We start from the raw sequence: 26,887 nt of genomic DNA on the forward strand, positions 1-26,887 counted from the left end.
GGGGGGAGAGTCTCTGATCCAGATCGGGGGAGAGTCTCTGATCCAGATCGGGGGGAGAGTCTCTAATCGGGATCGGGGGGAGAGTCTCTAATCGGGATCGGGGGAGAGTCTCTGATCCAGATCGGGGGAGAGTCTCTGATCCAGATCGGGGGAGAGTCTCTAATCGGGATCGGGGGGAGAGTCTCTGATCCAGATCGGGGGAGAGTCTCTGATCCAGATCGGGGGAGAGTCTCTGATCCAGATCGGGGGAGAGTCTCTGATCCTGATCGGGGGAGAGTCTCTGATCCTGATCGGGGGAGACTCTGATCCAGATCGGGGGAGAGTCTCTGATCCAGATCGGGGGAGCTGTGATTCGGCTGCTTGGTACTGTTGGTCTGTATACTCACTCACTGTCTGCCCCTTGCCCAGAGCAGTGGGAAATGGCAGCACGTGAGCCTGGGGCAGCAACGGGTAAGGTTTACCCCACAATTGCCAAATTGCTGATGCCTTGTCTGGCTTGGCAGCAGATAGCAGGGAGAGTGGCTGCGGGTCCCAGGCTCGGGCACTGGTAATAAAATACTCCAAGGTGCTTCACAGGAATATTACAAAATAAAATCTGAAACCAAACTACATAGGGAGAGATTAGGTCAGGTGACCAAAAGCTTGGTCAAAGAGGTCGATTATAATGAGTGCCTTAAAGGCGGAGAAACAAGGTGGAGAGGGGGAAGGAGGGAATTCCGGAGCTGGGGCCCAGGCAGCTGAAAACACAGCCACCCATGGTGGAGCCATTAAACTCAGGGTGGTCAAGAGGCCTGAATTAGAGGAGTACGTAGATCTCAGAGGGTTTTGAGGTTGAGGAGATTATAGAGATAGGGAGGGGCAAGGCCATGGAGGAGATTACAGAGATAGGGAGGGGCGAGGTTATGGAGAAGATTACAGAGATAGGGAGGGGCGAGGTTATGGAGAAGATTACAGAGATAGGGAGGGGCGAGGTTATGGAGAAGATTACAGAGATAGGGAGGGGCGAGGTTATGGAGGAGATTACAGAGATAGGGAGGGGCGAGGCCATGGAGGAGATTACAGAGATAGGGAGGGGCGAGGCTGTGGAGGAGATTACAGAGATAGGGAGGGACGAGGCCTTGGAGGAGATTACAGAGATAGGGAGGGGCGAGGCTGTGGAGGAGATTACAGAGATAGGGAGGGGTGAGGCCATGGAGGAGATTACAGAGATAGGGAGGGGTGAGGCCATGGAGGAGATTACAGAGATAGGGAGAGGTGAGGCCATGGAGGAGATTACAGAGTTCGGGAGAGGCCATGGAGGAGATTACAGAGATAGGGAGGGGTGAGGCCATGGAGGAGATTACAGAGATAGGGAGGGGTGAGGCCATGGAGGAGATTACAGAGATAGGGAGGGGCGAAATCATAGAGGGTTCTGCAAACGAGGATGAGAACGTTAAACTCAAGGCACTGCCAGGCAGTGAGCACAGGGATGAACCAGTGAATGACCTAGGTTCAGAGACATTAGTTGCTCTTCATCTGACCCAAGGCTGGGAAGGTCCAGGGATTTTTTAAAAATTCATTCTTGGAATGTGAGCATCACTGGCAAGGCCAGCAATTATTGCCCATCCTTGTCGTCCATTTGGTGTGTGTACACCCACTGGGTTTTGTTTTCTGTAGTGGTTTGGTACAACTGAATGACTTGCTAGACCATTTCAGAGTTAACCACATTTCTGTGGGTCTGGAGTCACATGTAGGCCAGACCAGGTAAGGACAGCAGATTTCCTCCCTTAAAGGACATTAGTGAACCAGATGGGTTTTTCCAACAATCCAGTCGATTCATGATCATTATTAATGAGAGTAACTTTTTATTTCAGATTTATTAATTACATTTAAATTCCTCCAGCTGCTATGGTGGGATTTGAACTCATGTTTCTGCGGCATTAGTCCTCGCCTCTGGATTGTTAGTGCAGTAACATCACCATAATGTTACCATCCCCGTCTCGGAAGTGTGGGTAGGGAAAGCCCAGGGGAGGGCAAGGAAGCCCAAGAAGGCCCAGGGGAACCTGGGGAGGCCAGGGGAGGCCGAGGGAGGAGAGGGAGGCCGAGGGAGACCGGAGGAGGCTGGCATGGCTAGGAGAGGAGAGGGGAGGCCGAGGGAGGCCAGGTGAGGAGAGGGGAGGCCGAGGGAGGAGCCGGAGGCCGAGGGAGACCGGAGGAGGCTGGCATGGCCAGGGGAGGAGAGGGGAGGCCGAGGAAAGGCCAGGTGAGGAGAGGGGAGGCCGAGGGAGGAGATGGAGACCGAGGGAGACCGGAGGAGGCTGGCATGGCCAGGGGAGGAGAGGGGAGGCTGAGGGAGGCCATGTGAGGAGAGGGGAGGCCAAGGGAGACCAGAGGAGGCTGGCATGGCCAGGGGAGGAGAGGGGAGGCCGAGGGAAGGCCAGGTGAGGAGAGGGGAGACCGAGGGAGACCGCAGGAGGCTGGCATGGCCAGGGGAGGCCGAGGGGAGGCCAGGGTGGGTGGGGATTTACTGGTCTCCTCCACAGCGGGGAGACTGAAGGCACATTGGGTGACCACCTTGCTGAACAACCTCCATTCAGTCCAACCCTGAGCTTCCAGTCGCTTGTCATTTTAATTCTCCATCTTGCTCCCAACTCTGAGCTTTCTGTCCTTAGCCTGATACACTGTTCCAATGAAGCTCAACACAAGCTCAAAGAACAGCTACTCATCTTTCAACTGGGTACTTGGCAGCCTTCCAGACTCAACACTGAGTTCAATATTAGATCATAACCTCTGCTCCCATTTTTAAAAATTCCTTTTCTCGTTTTTTGGTTTCCCCCCCCTCGTAACCTTGTTTCTTTCTTAATCCCTTTGTGTTTGGACAGCTGCTATCTAAACCTCATCCAGGCAAATCTCTATTTCTTTACTTGTCCCATTACCACTCCCTTTGGCTTTGTACCAGGAAACCTTTTGTTATTTAACCTCTATTACCCTCTGCCCTATCACACACCGTCCCTTTTGTTCTCCACCCCCCCACCCACCCCTTTCACTTGCTCAAAACCTATTACATTTCTAACCTTTGCTAGTTCTGATGAAAGGACACTGACCTGAAATATTAACTCTGTTTCTCTCTCCACAGATGCTGCCAGACCTGCTATTTACAGCAAGTGCAGTTTTTATTTCAGATTTCCAGCATCTGCAGTATTTTGCTTTTGCATTTAAATTTTACTGAAGTTTCACCAACTCATCCACCACTGCTGAGCTAAGCAGCTTCCTCTATCTGTCCAGGCATGACCACACTCAACTTGCACAGAATCCCAACCAGTAACCAGTTCACTCCTTACTCAGTCAAACTGGCTGCTCAGTCACCATCAGAGGTGGAGATTACATCACTGACTACAGGAGAGCAGGGAGACTGGTGAGCTGCTACTGGTATTGTAAAGGTGAGGCAGATTCCTACCTCCTGGATGACGGTGTCTGAAGCTGACACCACTTTCTGTTTCTTCACTGGGGATGCGACAGGTTCAATCTGAGCTTTGTAGGTCACCAGCTGTAGCTCATAGTCCTGTGGGAAAGCACATTGCACCAGGATTAACAACATCCTCTGTACATCCAGTCACACAACCAACAGCTATCCCTTTGCTTTATCCCTTCATCCTTGTCCCCACATGCAGCAGGATGGGGTGAGGGAGGGGCAGGGTGTCAGAGAGTTATAGACTCATTACCACACAGATGGAGGCCATTTGGCACACTCTCTGTACAGCAATCCAGTCAGTCCCTATCCCCATTCGATCCCCGTACCCCTGCAAGTTTATTTCCTTCAGGTGCCTATCCAATCATTGATTAGTCTCTGCTTCCACCACCCTCGTGGGCAGTGAGTTCCCTGTCATTACCACCCACAAGTAAATAAATTCTTCCTCACGTTCTCCCTGTATCTCTTACCCAAAACCTTCAATCTGTCTCCCCTAGTCCTTGTATCATTTTTAAAAATTCATTCATGGGATGCGGGCGTCGCTGGCTAGACCAGCATTTGTTGCCCATCCCAAATTGCCCTAACTGAGTGGCTTGCTCGGCCATTTGAGAGGGCATGTAAGAGTTAACCACATTTCTGTGGGTCTGGAGTCACATGTAGGCCAGACCAGGTAAGGACAGCAGATTTCCTTCCCTAAAGGACATTAGTGAACCAGATGGGTTTTTACAACAATCGACAATGGTTTCATGGCCGTCATTAGACTAGCTTTTAATTCCAGATTTATTAATTGAATTCAAATTCCACCTTCTGCTGTGGTGGGATTTGAACCCATGTCCCCAGAGCAATACCCTGGGTCTCTGGGTTACTAGTCCAGTGACAATACCACTACGTCACAGCCTCCCCCATCATTAGTTAATTGGAACAGTTTTTCTTTGTCTAATTTATACAAACCTGTCATAATCTTGTAAACCTCTTGTACACCTCTATTAAATCCCCCTCAATCTCCTTTGCTCCAAGGAGAACAACCCCAGCTTTTCCAACCTAACCTTGTAACTAAAATCCCTCATCTCTGGAACCATTCTGTGTAAATCTCCTCTGCACCCTCTCAAGGACCCTCACACCCTTCCTAAAGTGTGGTGACCAGAACCAGTGTCTGTTAGTGTGGGTGTCTGTGTCTCAGTGAGTGCGTCTGTGTCTGTTAGTATGTGTGTCTGTCTGTGTCTGTTAGTGTGTGTGTCTGTGTCTCAGTGAGTGCGTCTGTGTCTGTTAGTGTCTGTGTCTGTTAGTGTGGGTGTCTGTGTCTGTCAGTGTCTGTGTCTGTTAGTGTGGGTGTCTGTGTCTCAGTGAGTGCGTCAGTGTCTGTTAGTATGTGTGTCTGTGTCTGTCAGTGTCTGTGTCTGTTAGTGTGGGTGTCTGTGTCTCAGTGAGTGCGTCTGTGTCTGTTAGTATGTGTGTCTGTGTCTGTCAGTGTCTGTGTCTGTTAGTGTGGGTGTCTGTGTCTCAGTGAGTGCGTCAGTGTCTGTTAGTGTCTGTGTCTGTCAGTGTGGGTGTCTGTGTCTCAGTGAGTGCGTCTGTGTCTGTCAGTGTCTGTTAGTGTGGGTGTCTGTGTCTGTTAGTATGTGTGTCTGTTAGTGTGTGTGTCTGTGTCTGTGTGTCTGTTAGTGTGTGTGTCTGTGTCTGTGTCTGTTAGTGTGTGTGTCTGTGTCTGTGCGTCTGTGTCTGTTAGTGTGGGTGTCTGTGTCTCAGTGAGTGCGTCTGTGTCTGTTAGTGAATGTCGGTGGTGAATGTGTGCGCTAGTGTGTGGGTCAGTGAGTGACAGTGAGTTTGGCAGTAAGTGTGTTAGTGTGTTGGTGAGTGTGTCAGTGAGTGTAAGTGTGACAGTGAGTGCATCAATGAGTGTCAGTATGACAGTAAGTTTATCAATGTGACAGTGAGTGTGTCAATTAATGAGTGTAACAGTATGACAGTCAGTGTGTCAGTGAGTGTCAGTGTGTCAGTGAGTGTGTCAGTGTGTCAGTGAGTGTGTCAGTGTGACAGTGAGTTTATCAACGTGACAGTGAGTGTGTCAATTAATGAGTGTAATAGTATGACAGTGTGTCAGTGAGTGTCAGTGTGTCAGTGAGTGTGACAGTGAGTGTGACAGTGAGTGTCAGTGTGTCAGTCAGTGTGACAGTGTGTCAGTGTGTCAGTGAGTGTGTCAGTGAGTGTGTCAGTGTATCAGTGAGTGTGTCAGTCAGTGTGACAGTGAATGTCAGTGTGTCAGTGTGACAGTGAGTGTGACAGTGAGTGTGTCAGTGAGTGTCAGTGTGTCAGTGAGTGTGACAGTGAGTGTGACAGTGAGTGTGTCAGTGAGTGTGACAGTGAGTATGTCAGTGAGTATGTCAGTGAGTGTGTCAGTGAGTGTCAGTGTGTCAGTGAGTGCGTCAGTGAGTGTGACAGTGAGTGTGACAGTGAGTGTCACAGTGAGTGTGACAGTGAGTGTGTCAGTGAGTGTCAGTGAGTGTGACAGTGAGTGTGACAGTGAGTGTGTGAGTGTGTCAGTGAGTGTTTGAGTGTGTGGTATTGATCAGAGCCTGTACCAATTATCCTTGACTTAATTTTGTTTTGTTACCTTGATGGCATCAATGTATTGCTTGGCAAATTTCTCACATTCATCCACCTTCTCTCTGTTCTTCTCAACTTCCTGCAACACTTTCTGCAAAATCATGAATACCTAAATTAGCAGAGCACTGAGATAAAACAGTGGAGCTATCAGCAGTTCCCCAATCCCGGGTGGCAGTGCCAGTTCCCCATTGCCCCAGTGCCAGATACCTCCTCCCCCAGTGCCAGTTACCCAGAAATGTTGGGGAACACAGGGCTTAGTGAGAGGGAGGAACTGAAAGAAATCAGTATTAGTGGAGAAATGGTGTTGGGGAAATTGATAGGATTGAAGGCCAATAAATCCCCAGGGCCTGATGGTCTACATCCCAGAGTACTTAAGGAAGTGGCCCGAGAAATAATGGACGCATTGGTGGTCATCTTCCGAGATTCTATAGACTCTGGAACAGTTCCTACAGATTGGAGGGTAGCTAATGTAATCCCACTATTTAAAAAGGGAGGTAGAGAGAAAACAGGGAATTGTAGACCAGTCAGCCTGACGTCGGTAGTGGGAAAAATTCTAGAGTCCATTCTCAAATATTTTATAGCAGAGCACTTAGAGAACAGTGGTAGAATTGGACAGAGTCAGCATGGATTTACGAAAGGGAAATCATGCTTGACAAATCTACTAGAATTCTTCGAGGATGTAACTAGTAGAGTTGATGAGGGGGAGCCAGTGGATGTGGTTTATTTGGACTTTCAGAAGGCTTTCGACAAAGTCCCACATAAGAGATTAGCCTGTAAAATTAAAGCGCATGGGATTGGGGGTAGTGTATTGCAATGGATAGAAAATTGGTTGGCAGACAGGAAACAAAGAGTCGGAATAAATGGGTCTTTTTCCGAATGGCAGGCAGTGACTAGTGGGGTACCGCAGGGATTGGTGCTAGGACCCCAGCTATTCACAATATATATTAATAATTTAGATGAGGGAACTAAATGTAATATCTCCAAATTTGCAGATGACACAAAACTGGGTGGGAGGGTGAGTTGTGAGGAGGATGCAGAGAGGCTTCAGGGTGATTTGGATAAGTTGAGTGAGTGGGCAAATGAATGGCAGATGTAGTATAATGTGGATAAATGTGAGGTTATCCACTTTGGTAGCAAAAACAGGAAGGCAGATTATTAACTGAATGGCTATAAACTGAGAGAGGGGAATATGCAGCGAGACCTGGGTGTTCTCGTACATCAGTTGCTGAAGGTAAGCATGCAGGTACAACAGGCGGTAAAAAAGGCAAATGGTATGTTGGCCTTCATAGCGAGAGGATTCGAGTACAGGAGCAGGGATGTCTTGCTGCAATTATACAGGGCCTTGTGAGGCCACACCTGGAATATTGTGTTCAGTTTTGGTCTCCTTATCTGAGGAAGGATGTTCTTGCTATAGAGGGAGTGCAGCGAAGGTTTACCAGACTGATTCCTGGGATGGCAGGACTGACATATGAGGAGAGATTGAGGCGGTTAGGATTATATTCGCTGGAGTTCAGAAGAGTGAGGGGGATCTCATAGAAACCTGTAAAATTCTAACAGGACTTGACAGGATAGATGCAGGAAGGATGTTCCCGATGGTGGGGGAGTCCAGAACCAGGGGTCTTAGTCTCAGGATACGGGGTAAACCTTTCAGGACTGAGATGAGGAGAAATTTCTTCACCCAGAGAGTGGTGAGCCTGTGGAATTCGCTACCACAGAAAGCAGTTGAGGCCAAAACATTGTATGTTTTCAAGAAGGAGTTAGATATAGATTTTGGGACTAAAGGGATCAAAGGGTATGGGGGGAAAGTGGGAACAAGTTACTGAGTTGGATGATCAGCCATGATAATAATGAATGGCGGAGCAGGCTCGAAGGGCCGAATGGCCTACTCCTGCTCCTATTTTCTATGTTTCCATATTTCTGAAATTAGCATTGTAGGCCCTCAAAAATGTGCCAATATTTGCAATCACACAGAAGAAACTATAGTTTGGAAAACATGGTGGGACAAATGGATCAGATTTTTCCTCTTTTCAGATGGTGCCATATTTTTGGCATCATCTTCCCCCACCTCACTATCAGAGTCACTCCTCGGAACTCCGAACAGAGATCCGAGGGCACGGGAATTCTGGCCAGCAGCCGGAATATTGGTGTGGGATGGCTTTCAGGACAAGGTAAGTTTATTTGCATACATTAACCTTTATTAACATATTGAAATGAAGACTCCGCCGCCAAGCGGTGAGGGGTGAGGGGCCACACCGAGGCCTCGCCGTCACCGGTAAAATGCTGCGGCTTTGGGGGTCGTGGTGGGCCTCTCCCAGAAGAATTCAGCCCACTATGTTTGCAGCATGCTGGCTCAGAATCTGTGTGATGTAATACATCCATAAAAATCAGTTCGGAAAAAAAAGATTTGTTGCAAATTCTCCATGTAACAAAAGAAAATTTAAAAATGATGAATTGACAAATACTTAATGGGCATTTTTGCAGGATTATTCTGAGCTTATGTGATGTTCCATTTCGTGGTCTGCCTGAGAAAAGACCAACTCAAAAGTAAATTAGAAGCTGGAATTGAAACTGCATAAGACAAGACCAACCAACTTGAGTTTCATATGGTCTTGCTACATGGAAGCTGGGTGACTGAAGGTGTGAATTCATATTGACAAAGTAGACGTAGAGAGGATGTTTCCTCTGGTGGGGCAATGTAGAATGAGAGGTCATAGTTTTAGGATAAGGGGTAGCAGATTTAAAACAGAGATGAGGAGAAATTACTTTTCTCAAAGAGTCGTGAGTCTGTGGAATTCACTTCCCCAGAGTGCGGTGGATGCCGGGACATTGAGTAAATTTAAGGAGGAGATAGACAGATTTTTAGTTAGTAATGGGTTGAAGGATTATGGCGAACGGGCAGGAAAGTGGAGTTGAGACCGAGATGAGATCAGCCATGATCGTATTGAATGGCGGAGCAGGTTCGAGGGGCTGAATTGCCTACTCCTGCTCCTAGTTCTTAAGTTCTTATGCACCCCCAGTCCCAGTTCCCCACTCCCCCAGTGCCAATACCTCCTCCCCCAGTGCCAGTTCCCCACTGCCCTGGGGCATTGCCAGTTCCCCGCTCCCCCAGTGCCAGTTCCCCGCTCCCCCAGTGCCAGTTCCCACTGCCCCAGTGCCAGTTCCCACTCCCCCAGTGCCAGTTTCCCACTCCCCCAGTGCCAGTTTCCCACTGCCCCAGTGCCAGTTCCCACTCCCCCAGTACCAGTTTCCCACTCCCCCAGTGCCAGTTTCCCACTGCCCCAGTGCCAGTTCCCACTCCCCCAGTGCCAGTTCCCACTCCCCCAGTGCCAGTTTCCCACTCCCCCAGTGCCAGTTTCCCACTGCCCCAGTGCCAGTTTCCACTCCCCCAGTGCCAGTTCCCACTCCGCCAGTGCACGTTGCCACTGCCCCAGTGCCAGTTCCCACTCCCCCAGTGCCAGTTTCCCACTGCCCCAGTGCCAGTTCCCACTCCCCCAGTGCCAGTTCCCACTCCCCCAGTGCCAGTTTCCCACTCCCCCAGTGCCAGTTTCCCACTCCCCCAGTGCCAGTTTCCCACTGCCCCAGTGCCAGTTCCCACTCCCCCAGTGCCCGTTCCCCACTCCCCCAGTGCCCGTTCCCCACTCCCCCAGTGCCAGTCCCCACTCCCCCAGTGTCAGTTCCCCACTGCCCCAGTGCCAGTTCCCACTCCTCCAGTGGCAGTTCCCCACTGCCCCAGTGCCAGTTCCCACTCCTCCAGTGCCAGTTCCCCACTCCTCCAGTGCCAGTTCCCACTCCTCCAGTGCCAGTTCCCCACTCCTCCACTTCCAGATCCCCGCTCCCCCAGTGCCAGTTCCCACTCCCCCAGTGCCAGTTCCCACTACTCCAGTGCCAGTTCCCCACTGCTCCACTTCCAGATCCCCGCTCCCCCAGTGCCAGTTCCCACTCCTCCAGTGCCAGTTCCCACTCCTCCAGTGCCAGTTCCCCACTCCCCCAGTGCCAGTTCCCCACTGCCCAAGTGCCAGTTCCCACTCCCCCAGTGCCAGTTCCCACTCCTCCAGTTCCAGTTCCCCACTCCCCCAGTGCCAGTTCCCCACTCCTCCAGTGCCAGTTCCCACTCCTCCAGTGCCAGTTCCCCACTCCCCCAGTGCCAGTTCCCACTCCTCCAGTGTCAGTTCCCCACTGCCCCAGTGCCAGTTCCCACTCCTCCAGTGGCAGTTCCCCACTGCCCCAGTGCCAGTTCCCACTCCTCCAGTGCCAGTTCCCCACTCCTCCAGTGCCAGTTCCCACTCCTCCAGTGCCAGTTCCCCACTCCTCCACTTCCAGATCCCCGCTCCCCCAGTGCCAGTTCCCACTCCCCCAGTGCCAGTTCCCACTACTCCAGTGCCAGTTCCCCACTGCTCCACTTCCAGATCCCCGCTCCCCCAGTGCCAGTTCCCACTCCTCCAGTGCCAGTTCCCACTCCTCCAGTGCCAGTTCCCCACTCCCCCAGTGCCAGTTCCCCACTGCCCAAGTGCCAGTTCCCACTCCCCCAGTGCCAGTTCCCACTCCTCCAGTTCCAGTTCCCCACTCCCCCAGTGCCAGTTCCCCACTCCTCCAGTGCCAGTTCCCACTCCTCCAGTGCCAGTTCCCCACTCCCCCAGTGCCAGTTCCCACTCCTCCAGTGCCAGTTCCCCACTCCCCCAGTGCCAGTTCCCCACTCCCCCAGTGCCAGTTCCCCACTCCCCCAGTCCCTGTCCCCCACTCCCCCAGTGCTAGTTCCCCACTCTCATCGTGCCAGTTACCAGCTCCCCTAGATTCCCATTCCCTGGGTTCCCCATCCCCTGGGATCCTCCTACCCTGGGACAGTACAATGTACCTGCTGTTGCTGCAGTTGCTGCTTCAAGCTGTTCCTGTCCCTGATTGGCACAGCCTGGATCTTCTCCTGACGCTCTTTGGTGTCCTGAATCCACTGGATTAGCCAATTGTGAGCCTCACGGTAATAGCTGAGCTGTCGGCCCAGTTGCTCCAGCTCTCGGCAGCGGGTGTCAATTTGGCTCTGGACTCCTTGCCAGTGCTCCAGGAGGTGTTGTACACACTCCCGGTATCGATCCAGGTCCACGTCTCGCTCACTGTGACTGCGAATCATCCGCTCATTCACCACTTTTGCTCTGCTTAGTTCACTCTCCAGATTTTCAAAGAGAGGCTGGTGATCGTTAACCTCCACACGCATTCCCTGAACAGAAAAAAATCAGGCCAATAAACAGAGGAGCGAGGGGACGGCACTGAGACCCAGGAGCAAGATGCTGTCGATGTGGATTTTAAGAAAGTATATTAAACATTTTTTTAAAATTCATTTGTGGATGTGGTCGTCGCTGGCTAAGCCAGCATTTATTGCCCATCCCTAATTGCCCTAGAACTGCGTGGCTTGCTAGGCCACTTCAGAAGGCATTTAAGAGTTAACCACATTTCTGTGGGTCTGGAGTCACATGTAGGCCAGACCAGGTAAGGACAGCAGATTTCCTTCCCTAAAGGACATTAGTGAACCAGATGGGTTTTTACAACAATCGACAATGGTTTCATGATCACCAGTAAACTAGCTTTTTAATTCCAGCTTTATTAATAGAGTTCAAATTTCACCATTTGCCATGGTGGGATATTGAGAGAGTGGTTAGTAAAGCATATGGGATCTTGGGCTTCACAAATAGAGACATAGAATACAAAAGCAGGGAAGTTCTGCTGAACCTTTATAAAGCTCTGGTGAGCTCACAACTGGAGTATTGTGTCCAGTTCTGGTCACCAGACTTTAGGAAGGATGTGAGGATCCTTGAGAGGGTGCAGAGGAGATTTACCAGAATGGTTCCAGAGATGAGGGATTTTAGTTACAAGGTTACGTTCAAGAAACTGGGGTTGCTCTCCTTGGAGCAAAGGAGAACTTTAATATCCCACCCAGTCTAATCCCACTCTCTCCCTCACTCCCCACACCCTTTAATATCCCACCCAGTCTAATCCCACTCTCCCCCTCACTCCCCACACCCTTTAATATCCCACCCAGTCTAATCCCACTCTCCCCCTCACTCCCCACACCCTTTAATATCCCACCCAGTCTAATCCCACTCTCCCCCTCACTCCCCACACCCTTTAATATCCCACCCCAATCTAATCCCACTCTCCCCCTCACTCCCCACACACTTTAATATCCCACCCAGTCTAATCCCACTCTCCCCCTCACTCCCCACACCCTTTAATATCCCACCCAATCTAATCCCACTCTCCCTCTCACTCCCCACACCCTTTAATATCCCACCCAGTCTAATCCCACTCTCTCCCTCACTCCCCACACCCTTTAATATCCCACCCAGTCTAATCCCACTCTCCCCCTCACTCCCCACACCCTTTAATATCCCACCCAGTCTAATCCCACTCTCCCCCTCACTCCCCACACCCTTTAATATCCCACCCAATCTAATCCCACTCTCCCCCTCACTCCCCACACACTTTAATATCCCACCCAGTCTAATCCCACTCTCCCCCTCACTCCCCACACCCTTTAATATCCCACCCAATCTAATCCCACTCTCCCTCTCACTCCCCACACCCTTTAATATCCCACCAAGTCTAATCCCACTCTCCCCCTCACTCCCCACACCCTTTAATATCCCACCCAATCTAATCCCACTCTCCCTCTCACTCCCCACACCCTTTAATATCCCACCCAGTCTAATCCCACTCTCCCCCTCACTCCCCACACCCTTTAATATCCCACCCAATCTAATCCCACTCTCCCCCTCACTCCCCACACCCTTTAATATCCCACCCCAATCTAATCCCACTCTCCCCCTCACTCCCCAGGTCCTTTAATATCCCACCCAGTCTAATCTCACTCTCCCCCTCACTCCCCACACCCTTTAATATCCCACCCAGTCTAATCCCACTCTCCCCCTCACTCCCCACACCCTTTAATATCCCACCCAATCTAATCCCACTCTCCCCCTCACTCCCCACACCCTTTAATATCCCACCCAGTCTAATCCCACTCTCCCCCTCACTCCCCACACCCTTTAATATCCCACCCCAATCTAATCCCACTCTCCCCCTCACTCCCCACACCCTTTAATATCCCACCCACTCTAATTCCACTCTCCCCCTCACTCCCCACACCCTTTAATATCCCACCCCAATCTAATCCCACTGTCCCCCTCACTCCCCACACCCTTTAATATCCCACCCAGTCTAATCCCACTCTCCCCCTCACTCCCCACACCCTTTAATATCCCACCCAGTTTAATCCCACTCTCCCCCTCACTCCCCACACCCTTTAATATCCCACCCCAGTCTAATTCCACTCTCCCCCTCACTCCCCACACCCTTTAATATCCCACCCAGTCTAATCCCACTCTCCCCCTCACTCCCCACACCCTTTAATATCCCACCCAGTCTAATCCCACTCTCCCCCTCACTCCCCGCACCCTTTAATATCCCACCCCAGTCTAATCCCACTCTCCCCCTCACTCCCCACACCCTTTAATATCCCACCCCAGTCTAATCCCACTCTCCCCCTCACTCCCCACACCTTTTAATATCCCACCCCAATCTAATCCCACTCTCCCCCTCACCCCCCACACCCTTTAATATCCCACCCCAGTCTAATCCCACTCTCCCCCTCACTCCCCACACCTTTTAATATCCCACCCCAATCTAATCCCACTCTCCCCCTCACCCCCCACACCCTTTAATATCCCACCCAGTCTAATCCCACTCTCCCCCTCACTCCCCACACCCTTTAATATCCCACCCAGTCTAATCCCACTCTCCCCCTCACTCCCCACACCCTTTAATATCCCACCCAGTCTAATCCCACTCTCCCCCTCACTCCCCACACACTTTAATATCCCACCCAGTCTAATCCCACTCTCCCCCTCACTCTCCACACACTTTAATATCCCACCCAGTCTAATCCCACTCTGCCCCTCACTCCCCACACCCTTTAATATCCCACCCCAGTCTAATTCCACTCTCCCCCTCACTCCCCGCACCCTTTAATATCACACCCAGTCTAATTCCACTCTCCCCCTCACTCCCCACACCCTTTAATATCCCACCCCAATCTAATCCCACTCTGCCCCTCACTCCCCACACCCTTTAATATCCCACCCAGTCTAATCCCACTGTCCCCCTCACTCCCCAGGTCCTTTAATATCCCACCCAGTCTAATCCCACTCTCCCCCTCACTCCCCGCACCCTTTAATATCCCACCCCACTCTAATCCCACTCTCCCCCTCACTCCCCGCACCCTTTAATATCCCACCCCAGTTTAATCCCACTCTCCCCCTCACTCCCCAGGTCCTTTAATATCCCACCCAGTCTAATCCCACTCTCCCCCTCACCCCCCACACCCTTTAATATCCCACCCAGTCTAATCCCACTCTCCCCCTCACTCCCCGCACCCTTTAATATCCCACCCAGTTTAATCCCACTCTCCCCCTCACTCCCCGCACCCTTTAATATCCCACCCAGTCTAATCCCACTCTCCCCCTCACTCCCCACACCCTTTAATATCCCACCCAGTCTAATCCCACTCTCTCCCCTCACTCCCCACACCCTTTAATATCCCACCCCAATCTAATCCCACTCTCCCCCTCACTCCCCACACCCTTTAATATCCCACCCCACTCTAATCCCACTCTGCCCCTCACTCCCCACACCCTTTAATATCCCACCCAGTCTAATCCCACTCTCCCCCTCACTCCCCGCACCCTTTAATATCCCACCCCAGTCTAATTCCACTCTCCCCCTCACTGTCCACACCCTTTAATATCCCACCCAGTCTAATCCCACTCTCCCCAGGTCCTTTAATATCCCACCCAGTCTAATCCCACTCTCCCCCTCACTCCCCGCACCCTTTAATATCCCACCCCAGTCTAATTCCACTCTCCCCCTCACTGTCCACACCCTTTAATATCCCACCCAGTCTAATCCCACTCTCCCCAGGTCCTTTAATATCCCACCCAGTCTAATCCCACTCTCCCCCTCACTCCCCACACCCTTTAATATCCCACCCCAGTCTAATTCCACTCTCCCCCTCACTCCCCACACCCTTTAATATCCCACCCCAGTCTAATCCCACTCTCCCCCTCACTCCCCACACCCTTTAATATCCCACCCAGTCTAATCCCACTCTCCCCCTCACTCCCCACACCCTTTAATATCCCACCCCAGTCTAATTCCACTCTCCCCCTCACTCCCCGCACCCTTTAATATCCCACCCCAGTCTAATCCCACTCTCCCCCTCACTCCCCACACCCTTTAATATCCCACCCAGTCTAATCCCACTCTCCCCCTCACTCCCCACACCCTTTAATATCCCACCCCAGTCTAATCCCACTCTCCCCCTCACCCCCCACACCCTTTAATATCCCACCCAGTCTAATCCCACTCTCCCCCTCACTCCCCACACCCTTTAATATCCCACCCCAGTCTAATTCCACTCTCCCCCTCACTCCCCGCACCCTTTAATATCCCACCCCAATCTAATCCCACTCTCCCCCTCACCCCCCACACCCTTTAATATCCCACCCAGTCTAATCCCACTCTCCCCCTCACTCCCCACACCCTTTAATATCCCACCCAGTCTAATCCCACTCTCCCCCTCACTCCCCACACCCTTTAATATCCCACCCAGTCTAATCCCACTCTCCCCCTCACTCCCCACACACTTTAATATCCCACCCCGTCTAATCCCACTCTGCCCCTCACTCCCCACACCCTTTAATATCCCACCCCAGTCTAATTCCACTCTCCCCCTCACCCCCCGCACCCTTTAATATCACACCCAGTCTAATCCCACTCTCCCCCTCACTCCCCACACCCTTTAATATCCCACCCCACTCTAATCCCACTCTCCCCCTCACTCCCCACACACTTTAATATCCCACCCCACTCTAATCCCACTCTCCCCCTCACTCCCCACACACTTTAATATCCCACCCAGTCTAATCCCACTCTCCCCCTCACTCTCCACACACTTTAATATCCCACCCAGTCTAATCCCACTCTGCCCCTCACTCCCCACACCCTTTAATATCCCACCCAGTCTAATCCCACTCTCCCCCTCACTCCCCGCACCCTTTAATATCCCACCCCAGTTTAATCCCACTCTCCCCCTCACTCCCCACACCCTTTAATATCCCACCCCAGTTTAATCCCACTCTCCCCCTCACTCCCCACACCCTTTAATATCCCACCCAGTCTAATCCCACTCTCCCCCTCACTCTCCACACACTTTAATATCCCACCCAGTCTAATCCCACCCTGCCCCTCACTCCCCACACCCTTTAATATCCCACCCCAGTCTAATTCCACTCTCCCCCTCACTCCCCGCACCCTTTAATATCCCACCCAGTCTAATCCCACTCTCCCCCTCACTCCCCGCACCCTTTAATATCCCACCCCAGTTTAATCCCACTCTCCCCCTCACTCCCCACACCCTTTAATATCCCACCCCAGTTTAATCCCACTCTCCCCCTCACTCCCCACACCCTTTAATATCCCACCCCAGTTTAATCCCACTCTCCCCCTCACTCCCCACACCCTTTAATATCCCACCCCAGTTTAATCCCACTCTCCCCCTCACTCCCCACACCCTTTAATATCCCACCCAGTTTAATCCCACTCTCCCTCTCACTCCCCACACCCTTTAATATCCCACCCAGTCTAATCCCACTCTCCCCCTCACTCCCCACACCCTTTAATATCCCACCCCAGTTTAATCCCACTCTCCCCCTCACTCCCCACACCCTTTAATATCCCACCCAGTTTAATCCCACTCTCCCCCTCACTCCCCTCACCCTTTAATATCCCACCCAGTTTAATCCCACTCTCCCCCTCACTCCCCACATCCTTTCATAGGAGTGCTACAGGGATGAGTTCTGGGTCCTCAAATCTTTACAATTTATATAAATGACTTGGATGCAGGGACTGAAGGTATGGTTGCTAAATTTGTCAATGACACAAAGATAGGTAGGACAGTAAGTTGTGAAGAGCGTATCAAGAATCTGCAAAACGATATTGATTGGTTAAGAGAGTGGGCAAAAATTTGGCAAATGGAATATCATGTGGGAAAATGTGAATTTACGCACTTTGGCAGGGAGAGAATAGTGAAGCAGCATATTGTTTAAATCAAGGGCGATTGCAGAACTGAGGTACAGAGGGATCTGGGTACATGCGGCACAGCGGCACAGTGGCGCAGTGGTTAGCACTGTAGCCTCACAGCTCCAGGGACCCGGGTTCGATTCTGGGCACTGCCTGTGTGGAGTTTGCAAGTTCTCCCTGTGTCTGTGTGGGTTTTCTCCGGGTGCTCCGGTTTCCTCCCACAAGCCAAAAGACTTGCAGGTTGGTAGGTAAATTGGCCATTATAAATTGTCACTAGTATAGGTAGGTGGTAGGGAAATATAGGGACAGATGGGGATGTTTGGTAGGAATATGGGATTAGCATAGGATTAGTATAAATGGGTGGTTGATGGTCGGCACAGACTCGGTGGGCCGAAGGGCCTGTTTCAGTGCTGTATCTCTAATCTAAAAGGTTGGTATGCAGATACAGCAAGTGATAAGGACAGCAAACATAATGTTGTTTATTACAAGGGGACTGGAATACAAAAGTAGGGATGTTTTGCTACAGTTGTATAGGGTATTGGTGTGACCACGTCAGGAGTACCATGTACTGTTTTGGTCTCCTTATTTAAGAAAGGATATAAATGCATTGGAAGCAGTTCAGAGAAGGTTTACTCGACTGATTCCTGGGATGAGAGGGTTATGTTATGAGGAGAAGTTGGACAGGTTGGATCTGTATTCATTGGTGTGTGGAAGAATGAGTGGTGTTCTTATTGAAACATATAAGATCCTGAGGGGTTTTGACAGGGTGGATGTGGAAAGGATGTTTCCCCTTGTGGGAGAATCTAGAACTAGGGGGTCACTGTTTAAAAATAAGAGGTCACCCATTTAAGACAAAGATGAGGAGAAAATGCTTCTCTCAGGGGTCGAGTGTCTTTGGAATTTCCTTCCTCAGAGAGGGGTGAAGGCAGGGTCACTGACTATTTTCAAGGGAGAGGTAGATAAATTCTTGACGAACAAAGGAGTCAAAGGGATCGGGGAAGGCAGGAAAGTGGAGTTGAGTCCACAATCAGATCAGTGATGATTGTATTAAATGGTGGAGCAGGCTCAAAGGGGCCGAGTGGCCGACCCCTGCTCCTAATTGATGTTTGTATGTTTAATATCCCACCTAGTCTAATTCCACTTAGTGACAGTCATTGCCACACTCAGTGCTCCCTGACACTATCCCACTTGGTAAAATCTGTCACTGAGCACTGCAGCTTTCCGGTCAGCACACTCACCTTCAGCTGCTGCTTGTAGGACTCCAGAGACTTTGTGTCAGGAGGAACACTGTTCACCTCTCGCAGTCGAGTCTCGTATTTCTTCACCAGATCCTCAGCCTCCTGTGTGCTGCGAATGACCACGTCAATTGTCTTCAATCTGCGCACAAAGGGAATTAGGCTGTGAGTAACCAGTTACTGCAGCACGTTAACAGACAGAGCAACAAAAACCCAGCAGGTTCGCCAGTAGAGCAGCAGGGTAGGAGCTAGGATGGGAGAAGCAGCGTTTCCTTTTACAGGTTAGCTTGGCTGAGTGGTTTTACTCTCACACTATGTGAACGAGGCTGTGTTTGAAGCTTTAGGATCCCCGTACAGGAAACTGAACAACACTGACAGGTAATACTGGGACAACACTGACAGGTAATACTGGGCCAACACTAACAGGTAATACAGGACCAACACTGTCAGGTAATACTGGGCCAACACTGTCAGGTAATACTGGGCCAACACTGTCAGGTAATACAGGGCCAACACTGTCAGGTAATACTGGGCCAACACTGTCAGGTAATACAGGACCAACACTGTCAGGTAATACTGGGCCAACACTGTCAGGTAATACTGGGCCAACACTGTCAGGTAATACAGGACCAACACTGTCAGGTAATACAGGGCCAACACTAACAGGTAATACTGGGCCAACACTAACAGGTAATACAGGACCAACACTGTCAGGTAATACAGGACCAACACTGTCAGGTAATACAGGACCAACACTGTCAGGTAATACAGGACCAACACTGTCAGGTAATACAGGACCAACACTGTCAGGTAATACAGGACCAACACTGTCAGGTAATACAGGACCAACACTGTCAGGTAATACAGGGCCAACACTGTCAGGTAATACAGGGCCAACACTGTCAGGTAATACTGGGCCAACACTGTCAGGTAATACAGGGCCAACACTGTCAGGTAATACTGGGCCAACACTGTCAGGTAATACAGGACCAACACTGTCAGGTAATACAGGGCCAACACTAACAGGTAATACTGGGCCAACACTAACAGGTAATACAGGACCAACACTGTCAGGTAATACAGGACCAACACTGTCAGGTAATACTGGGCCAACACTGTCAGGTAATACAGGACCAACACTGTCAGGTAATACAGGACCAACACTGTCAGGTAATACAGGGCCAACACTGTCAGGTAATACAGGGCCAACACTGTCAGGTAATACTGGGCCAACACTGTCAGGTAATACAGGACCAACACTGTCAGGTAATACTGGGCCAACACTGTCAGGTAATACTGGGCCAACACTGTCAGGTAATACAGGGCCAACACTGTCAGGTAATACAGGGCCAACACTGTCAGGTAATACTGGGCCAACACTGTCAGGTAATACAGGGCCAACACTGTCAGGTAATACTGGGCCAACACTGTCAGGTAATACTGGGACAACACTGTCAGGTAATACTGGGCCAACACTGTCAGGTAATACTGTGCCAACACTGTCAGGTAATACTGGGCCAACACTGACAGGTAATACTGGGCCAACACTGTCAGGTAATACTGGGCCAACACTGTCAGGTAATACTGGGACAACACTGTCAGGTAATACTGGGCCAACACTGTCAGGTAATACAGGGCCAACACTGTCAGGTAATACAGGACCAACACTGTCAGGTAATACAGGGCCAACACTGTCAGGTAATACTGGGCCAACACTGTCAGGTAATACAGGGCCAACACTGTCAGGTAATACAGGGCCAACACTGTCAGGTAATACAGGGCCAACACTGTCAGGTAATACAGGACCAACACTGTCAGGTAATACAGGGCCAACACTGTCAGGTAATACAGGGCCAACACTGTCAGGTAATACAGGACCAACACTGTCAGGTAATACAGGGCCAACACTGTCAGGTAATACTGGGACAACACTGTCAGGTAATACTGGGCCAACACTGTCAGGTAATACTGTGCCAACACTGTCAGGTAATACTGGGCCAACACTGACAGGTAATACTGGGCCAACACTGTCAGGTAATACTGGGCCAACACTGTCAGGTAATACTGGGACAACACTGTCAGGTAATACTGGGCCAACACTGTCAGGTAATACAGGGCCAACACTGTCAGGTAATACTGGGCCAACACTGTCAGGTAATACTGGGACAACACTGTCAGGTAATACTGGGCCAACACTGTCAGGTAATACTGGGCCAACACTGTCAGGTAATACTGTGCCAACACTGTCAGGTAATACTGGGCCAACACTGACAGGTAATACTGGGCCAACACTGTCAGGTAATACAGGACCAACACTGACAGGTAATACTGGGCCAACACTGTCAGGTAATACAGGGCCAACACTGTCAGGTAATACAGGACCAACACTGTCAGGTAATACAGGACCAACACTGTCAGGTAATACAGGGCCAACACTGACAGGTAATACAGGGCCAACACTGTCAGGTAATACAGGACCAACACTGTCAGGTAATACTGGGCCAACACTGACAGGTAATACTGGGCCAACACTGTCAGGTAATACAGGACCAACACTGTCAGGTAATACTGGGACAACACTGTCAGGTAATACTGGGCCAACACTGACAGGTAATACTGGGCCAACACTGACAGGTAATACTGGGCCAACACTGTCAGGTAATACAGGACCAACACTGTCAGGTAATACTGGGACAACACTGTCAGGTAATACTGGGCCAACACTGTCAGGTAATACTGTGCCAACACTGTCAGGTAATACTGGGACAACACTGTCAGGTAATACTGGGCCAACACTGTCAGGTAATACTGGGCCAACACTGCCAGGTAATACTGGGCCAACACTGTCAGGTAATACTGGGCCAACACTGTCAGGTAATACTGGGCCAACACTGTCAGGTAATACTGGGCCAACACTGTCAGGTAATACTGGGACAACACTGTCAGGTAATACTGGGCCAACACTGTCAGGTAATACTGGGCCAACACTGTCAGGTAATACTGGGCCAACACTGTCAGGTAATACAGGGCCAACACTGTCAGGTAATACAGGACCAACACTGACAGGTAATACTGGGCCAACACTGTCAGGTAATACTGGGCCAACACTGTCAGGTAATACTGGGCCAACACTGTCAGGTAATACAGGACCAACACTGTCAGGTAATACAGGACCAACACTGTCAGGTAATACAGGGCCAACACTGTCAGGTAATACAGGGCCAACACTGTCAGGTAATACTGGGCCAACACTGTCAGGTAATACAGGACCAACACTGTCAGGTAATACTGGGCCAACACTGTCAGGTAATACTGGGCCAACACTGTCAGGTAATACAGGGCCAACACTGACAGGTAATACTGGGACAACACTGTCAGGTAATACAGGGCCAACACTGTCAGGTAATACAGGGCCAACACTGTCAGGTAATACTGGGCCAACACTGTCAGGTAATACAGGGCCAACACTGTCAGGTAATACTGGGCCAACACTGTCAGGTAATACTGGGACAACACTGTCAGGTAATACTGGGCCAACACTGTCAGGTAATACTGTGCCAACACTGTCAGGTAATACTGGGCCAACACTGACAGGTAATACTGGGCCAACACTGTCAGGTAATACTGGGCCAACACTGTCAGGTAATACTGGGAAAACACTGTCAGGTAATACTGGGCCAACACTGTCAGGTAATACAGGGCCAACACTGTCAGGTAATACAGGACCAACACTGTCAGGTAATACAGGGCCAACACTGTCAGGTAATACTGGGCCAACACTGTCAGGTAATACAGGGCCAACACTGTCAGGTAATACAGGGCCAACACTGTCAGGTAATACAGGACCAACACTGTCAGGTAATACAGGGCCAACACTGTCAGGTAATACAGGGCCAACACTGTCAGGTAATACAGGACCAACACTGTCAGGTAATACAGGGCCAACACTGTCAGGTAATACTGGGACAACACTGTCAGGTAATACTGGGCCAACACTGTCAGGTAATACTGTGCCAACACTGTCAGGTAATACTGGGCCAACACTGACAGGTAATACTGGGCCAACACTGTCAGGTAATACTGGGCCAACACTGTCAGGTAATACTGGGACAACACTGTCAGGTAATACTGGGCCAACACTGTCAGGTAATACAGGGCCAACACTGTCAGGTAATACTGGGCCAACACTGTCAGGTAATACTGGGCCAACACTGTCAGGTAATACTGGGACAACACTGTCAGGTAATACTGGGCCAACACTGTCAGGTAATACTGGGCCAACACTGTCAGGTAATACTGTGCCAACACTGTCAGGTAATACTGGGCCAACACTGACAGGTAATACTGGGCCAACACTGTCAGGTAATACAGGACCAACACTGACAGGTAATACTGGGCCAACACTGTCAGGTAATACAGGGCCAACACTGTCAGGTAATACAGGACCAACACTGTCAGGTAATACAGGACCAACACTGTCAGGTAATACAGGGCCAACACTGACAGGTAATACAGGGCCAACACTGTCAGGTAATACAGGACCAACACTGTCAGGTAATACTGGGCCAACACTGACAGGTAATACTGGGCCAACACTGTCAGGTAATACAGGACCAACACTGTCAGGTAATACTGGGACAACACTGTCAGGTAATACTGGGCCAACACTGACAGGTAATACTGGGCCAACACTGACAGGTAATACTGGGCCAACACTGTCAGGTAATACAGGACCAACACTGTCAGGTAATACTGGGACAACACTGTCAGGTAATACTGGGCCAACACTGTCAGGTAATACTGTGCCAACACTGTCAGGTAATACTGGGACAACACTGTCAGGTAATACTGGGCCAACACTGTCAGGTAATACTGGGCCAACACTGCCAGGTAATACTGGGCCAACACTGTCAGGTAATACTGGGCCAACACTGTCAGGTAATACTGGGCCAACACTGTCAGGTAATACTGGGCCAACACTGTCAGGTAATACTGGGACAACACTGTCAGGTAATACTGGGCCAACACTGTCAGGTAATACTGGGCCAACACTGTCAGGTAATACTGGGCCAACACTGTCAGGTAATACAGGGCCAACACTGTCAGGTAATACAGGACCAACACTGACAGGTAATACTGGGCCAACACTGTCAGGTAATACTGGGCCAACACTGTCAGGTAATACTGGGCCAACACTGTCAGGTAATACAGGGCCAACACTGTCAGGTAATACAGGACCAACACTGACAGGTAATACAGGGCCAACACTGTCAGGTAATACTGGGCCAACACTGACAGGTAATACAGGACCAACACTGACAGGTAATACTGGGCCAACACTGTCAGGTAATACAGGACCAACACTGTCAGGTAATACTGGGCCAACACTGTCAGGTAATACAGGACCAACACTGTCAGGTAATACTGGGCCAACACTGTCAGGTAATACAGGACCAACACTGTCAGGTAATACAGGGACAACACTGACAGGTAATACTGGGCCAACACTGTCAGGTAATACTGGGCCAACACTGACAGGTAATACAGGACCAACACTGTCAGGTAATACTGGGCCAACACTGTCAGGTAATACAGGACCAACACTGACAGGTAATACTGGGCCAACACTGTCAGGTAATACAGGACCAACACTGTCAGGTAATACTGGGCCAACACTGACAGGTAATACTGGGCCAACACTGTCAGGTAATACAGGGCCAACACTGTCAGGTAATACAGGGCCAACACTGTCAGGTAATACTGGGCCAACACTGTCAGGTAATACAGGGCCAACACTGTCAGGTAATACTGGGCCAACACTGACAGGTAATACTGGGCCAACACTGTCAGGTAATACAGGGCCAACACTGTCAGGTAATACTGGGCCAACACTGTCAGGTAATACAGGGCCAACACTGTCAGGTAATACAGGGCCAACACTGTCAGGTAATACAGGACCAACACTGTCAGGTAATACTGTGCCAACACTGTCAGGTAATACTGGGCCAACACTGTCAGGTAATACTGTGCCAACACTGTCAGGTAATACAGGGCCAACACTGTCAGGTAATACAGGGCCAACACTGTCAGGTAATACTGGGCCAACACTGTCAGGTAATACAGGGCCAACACTGTCAGGTAATACAGGGCCAACACTGTCAGGTAATACAGGACCAACACTGTCAGGTAATACTGTGCCAACACTGTCAGGTAATACTGGGCCAACACTGTCAGGTAATACTGTGCCAACACTGTCAGGTAATACAGGACCAACACTGTCAGGTAATACTGTGCCAACACTGTCAGGTAATACTGGGCCAACACTGTCAGGTAATACTGTGCCAACACTGTCAGGTAATACAGGACCAACACTGACAGGTAATACTGGGCCAACACTGTCAGGTAATACTGGGCCAACACTGTCAGGTAATACAGGGCCAACACTGCCCGGTAATACTGGGCCAACACTGACAGGTAATACAGGGCCAACACTGTCAGGTAATACAGGACCAACACTGCCAGGTAATACAGGACCAACACTGTCAGGTAATACAGGACCAACACTGTCAGGTAATACTGGGCCAACACTGCCAGGTAATACTGGGCCAACACTGTCAGGTAATACAGGGCCAACACTGTCAGGTAATACAGGACCAACACTGTCAGGTAATACAGGACCAACACTGTCAGGTAATACAGGACCAACACTGTCAGGTAATACTGGGCCAACACTGACAGGTAATACAGGACCAACACTGTCAGGTAATACTGGGCCAACACTGTCAGGTAATACAGGACCAACACTGTCAGGTAATACAGGACCAACACTGTCAGGTAATACAGGGCCAACACTGTCAGGTAATACAGGGCCAACACTGTCAGGTAATACTGGGCCAACACTGTCAGGTAATACTGGGCCAACACTGACAGGTAATACAGGACCAACACTGTCAGGTAATACTGGGCCAACACTGTCAGGTAATACAGGGCCAACACTGTCAGGTAATACTGGGCCAACACTGTCAGGTAATACTGGGCCAACACTGACAGGTAATACAGGACCAACACTGTCAGGTAATACTGGGCCAACACTGCCAGGTAATACTGGGCCAACACTGTCAGGTAATACAGGACCAACACTGTCAGGTAATACAGGACCAACACTGTCAGGTAATACTGGGCCAACACTGTCAGGTAATACAGGGACAACACTGTCAGGTAATACAGGGCCAACACTGTCAGGTAATACAGGGACAACACTGACAGGTAATACAGGGCCAACACTGTCAGGTAATACAGGGACAACACTGACAGGTAATACAGGACCAACACTGTCAGGTAATACTGGGCCAACACTGTCAGGTAATACAGGACCAACACTGCCAGGTAATACAGGGCCAACACTGTCAGGTAATACTGGGCCAACACTGACAGGTAATACTGGGCCAACACTGTCAGGTAATACTGGGCCAACACTGTCAGGTAATACAGGACCAACACTGTCAGGTAATACAGGACCAACACTGTCAGGTAATACTGGGCCAACACTGTCAGGTAATACTGGGCCAACACTGTCAGGTAATACAGGACCAACACTGTCAGGTAATACTGGGCCAACACTGTCAGGTAATACTGGGCCAACACTGTCAGGTAATACAGGACCAACACTGTCAGGTAATACAGGACCAACACTGTCAGGTAATACTGGGCCAACACTGACAGGTAATACAGGACCAACACTGTCAGGTAATACAGGACCAACACTGTCAGGTAATACTGGGCCAACACTGACAGGTAATACAGGACCAACACTGTCAGGTAATACAGGACCAACACTGTCAGGTAATACAGGACCAACACTGACAGGTAATACTGGGCCAACACTGTCAGGTAATACAGGACCAACACTGTCAGGTAATACAGGACCAACACTGTCAGGTAATACAGGACCAACACTGTCAGGTAATACTGGGACAACACTGTCAGGTAATACTGGGCCAACACTGTCAGGTAATACAGGACCAACACTGTCAGGTAATACAGGACCAACACTGTCAGGTAATACTGGGCCAACACTGTCAGGTAATACAGGACCAACACTGTCAGGTAATACAGGACCAACACTGTCAGGTAATACTGGGCCAACACTGTCAGGTAATACAGGGCCAACACTGTCAGGTAATACAGGACCAACACTGTCAGGTAATACTGGGCCAACACTGTCAGGTAATACAGGGCCAACACTGTCAGGTAATACAGGACCAACACTGTCAGGTAATACTGGGCCAACACTGTCAGGTAATACAGGGCCAACACTGTCAGGTAATACAGGACCAACACTGTCAGGTAATACTGGGCCAACACTGTCAGGTAATACTGGGCCAACACTGTCAGGTAATACAGGACCAACACTGTCAGGTAATACAGGGCCAACACTGTCAGGTAATACAGGACCAACACTGTCAGGTAATACTGG

At 50.3% G+C, this 26,887-nt stretch overlaps 1 protein-coding gene across 1 annotated transcript in view; it reads right to left on the reverse strand.

Annotated features, from left to right (window-relative positions):
• Positions 1 to 26,887, reverse strand: part of LOC137361344 (plectin-like) — a 628,221-nt gene that overhangs the window by 33,761 nt on the left and 567,573 nt on the right. The window contains 4 exon segments of the mRNA XM_068026237.1: positions 3,437 to 3,541; positions 6,060 to 6,143; positions 10,905 to 11,261; positions 18,415 to 18,553. Coding sequence (XP_067882338.1) covers positions 3,437 to 3,541; positions 6,060 to 6,143; positions 10,905 to 11,261; positions 18,415 to 18,553 — 685 coding nt within the window.

The sequence above is a fragment of the Heterodontus francisci genome, unplaced genomic scaffold, assembly GCF_036365525.1.
Source record: "Heterodontus francisci isolate sHetFra1 unplaced genomic scaffold, sHetFra1.hap1 HAP1_SCAFFOLD_559, whole genome shotgun sequence".
NCBI lineage: Eukaryota > Metazoa > Chordata > Chondrichthyes > Heterodontiformes > Heterodontidae > Heterodontus > Heterodontus francisci.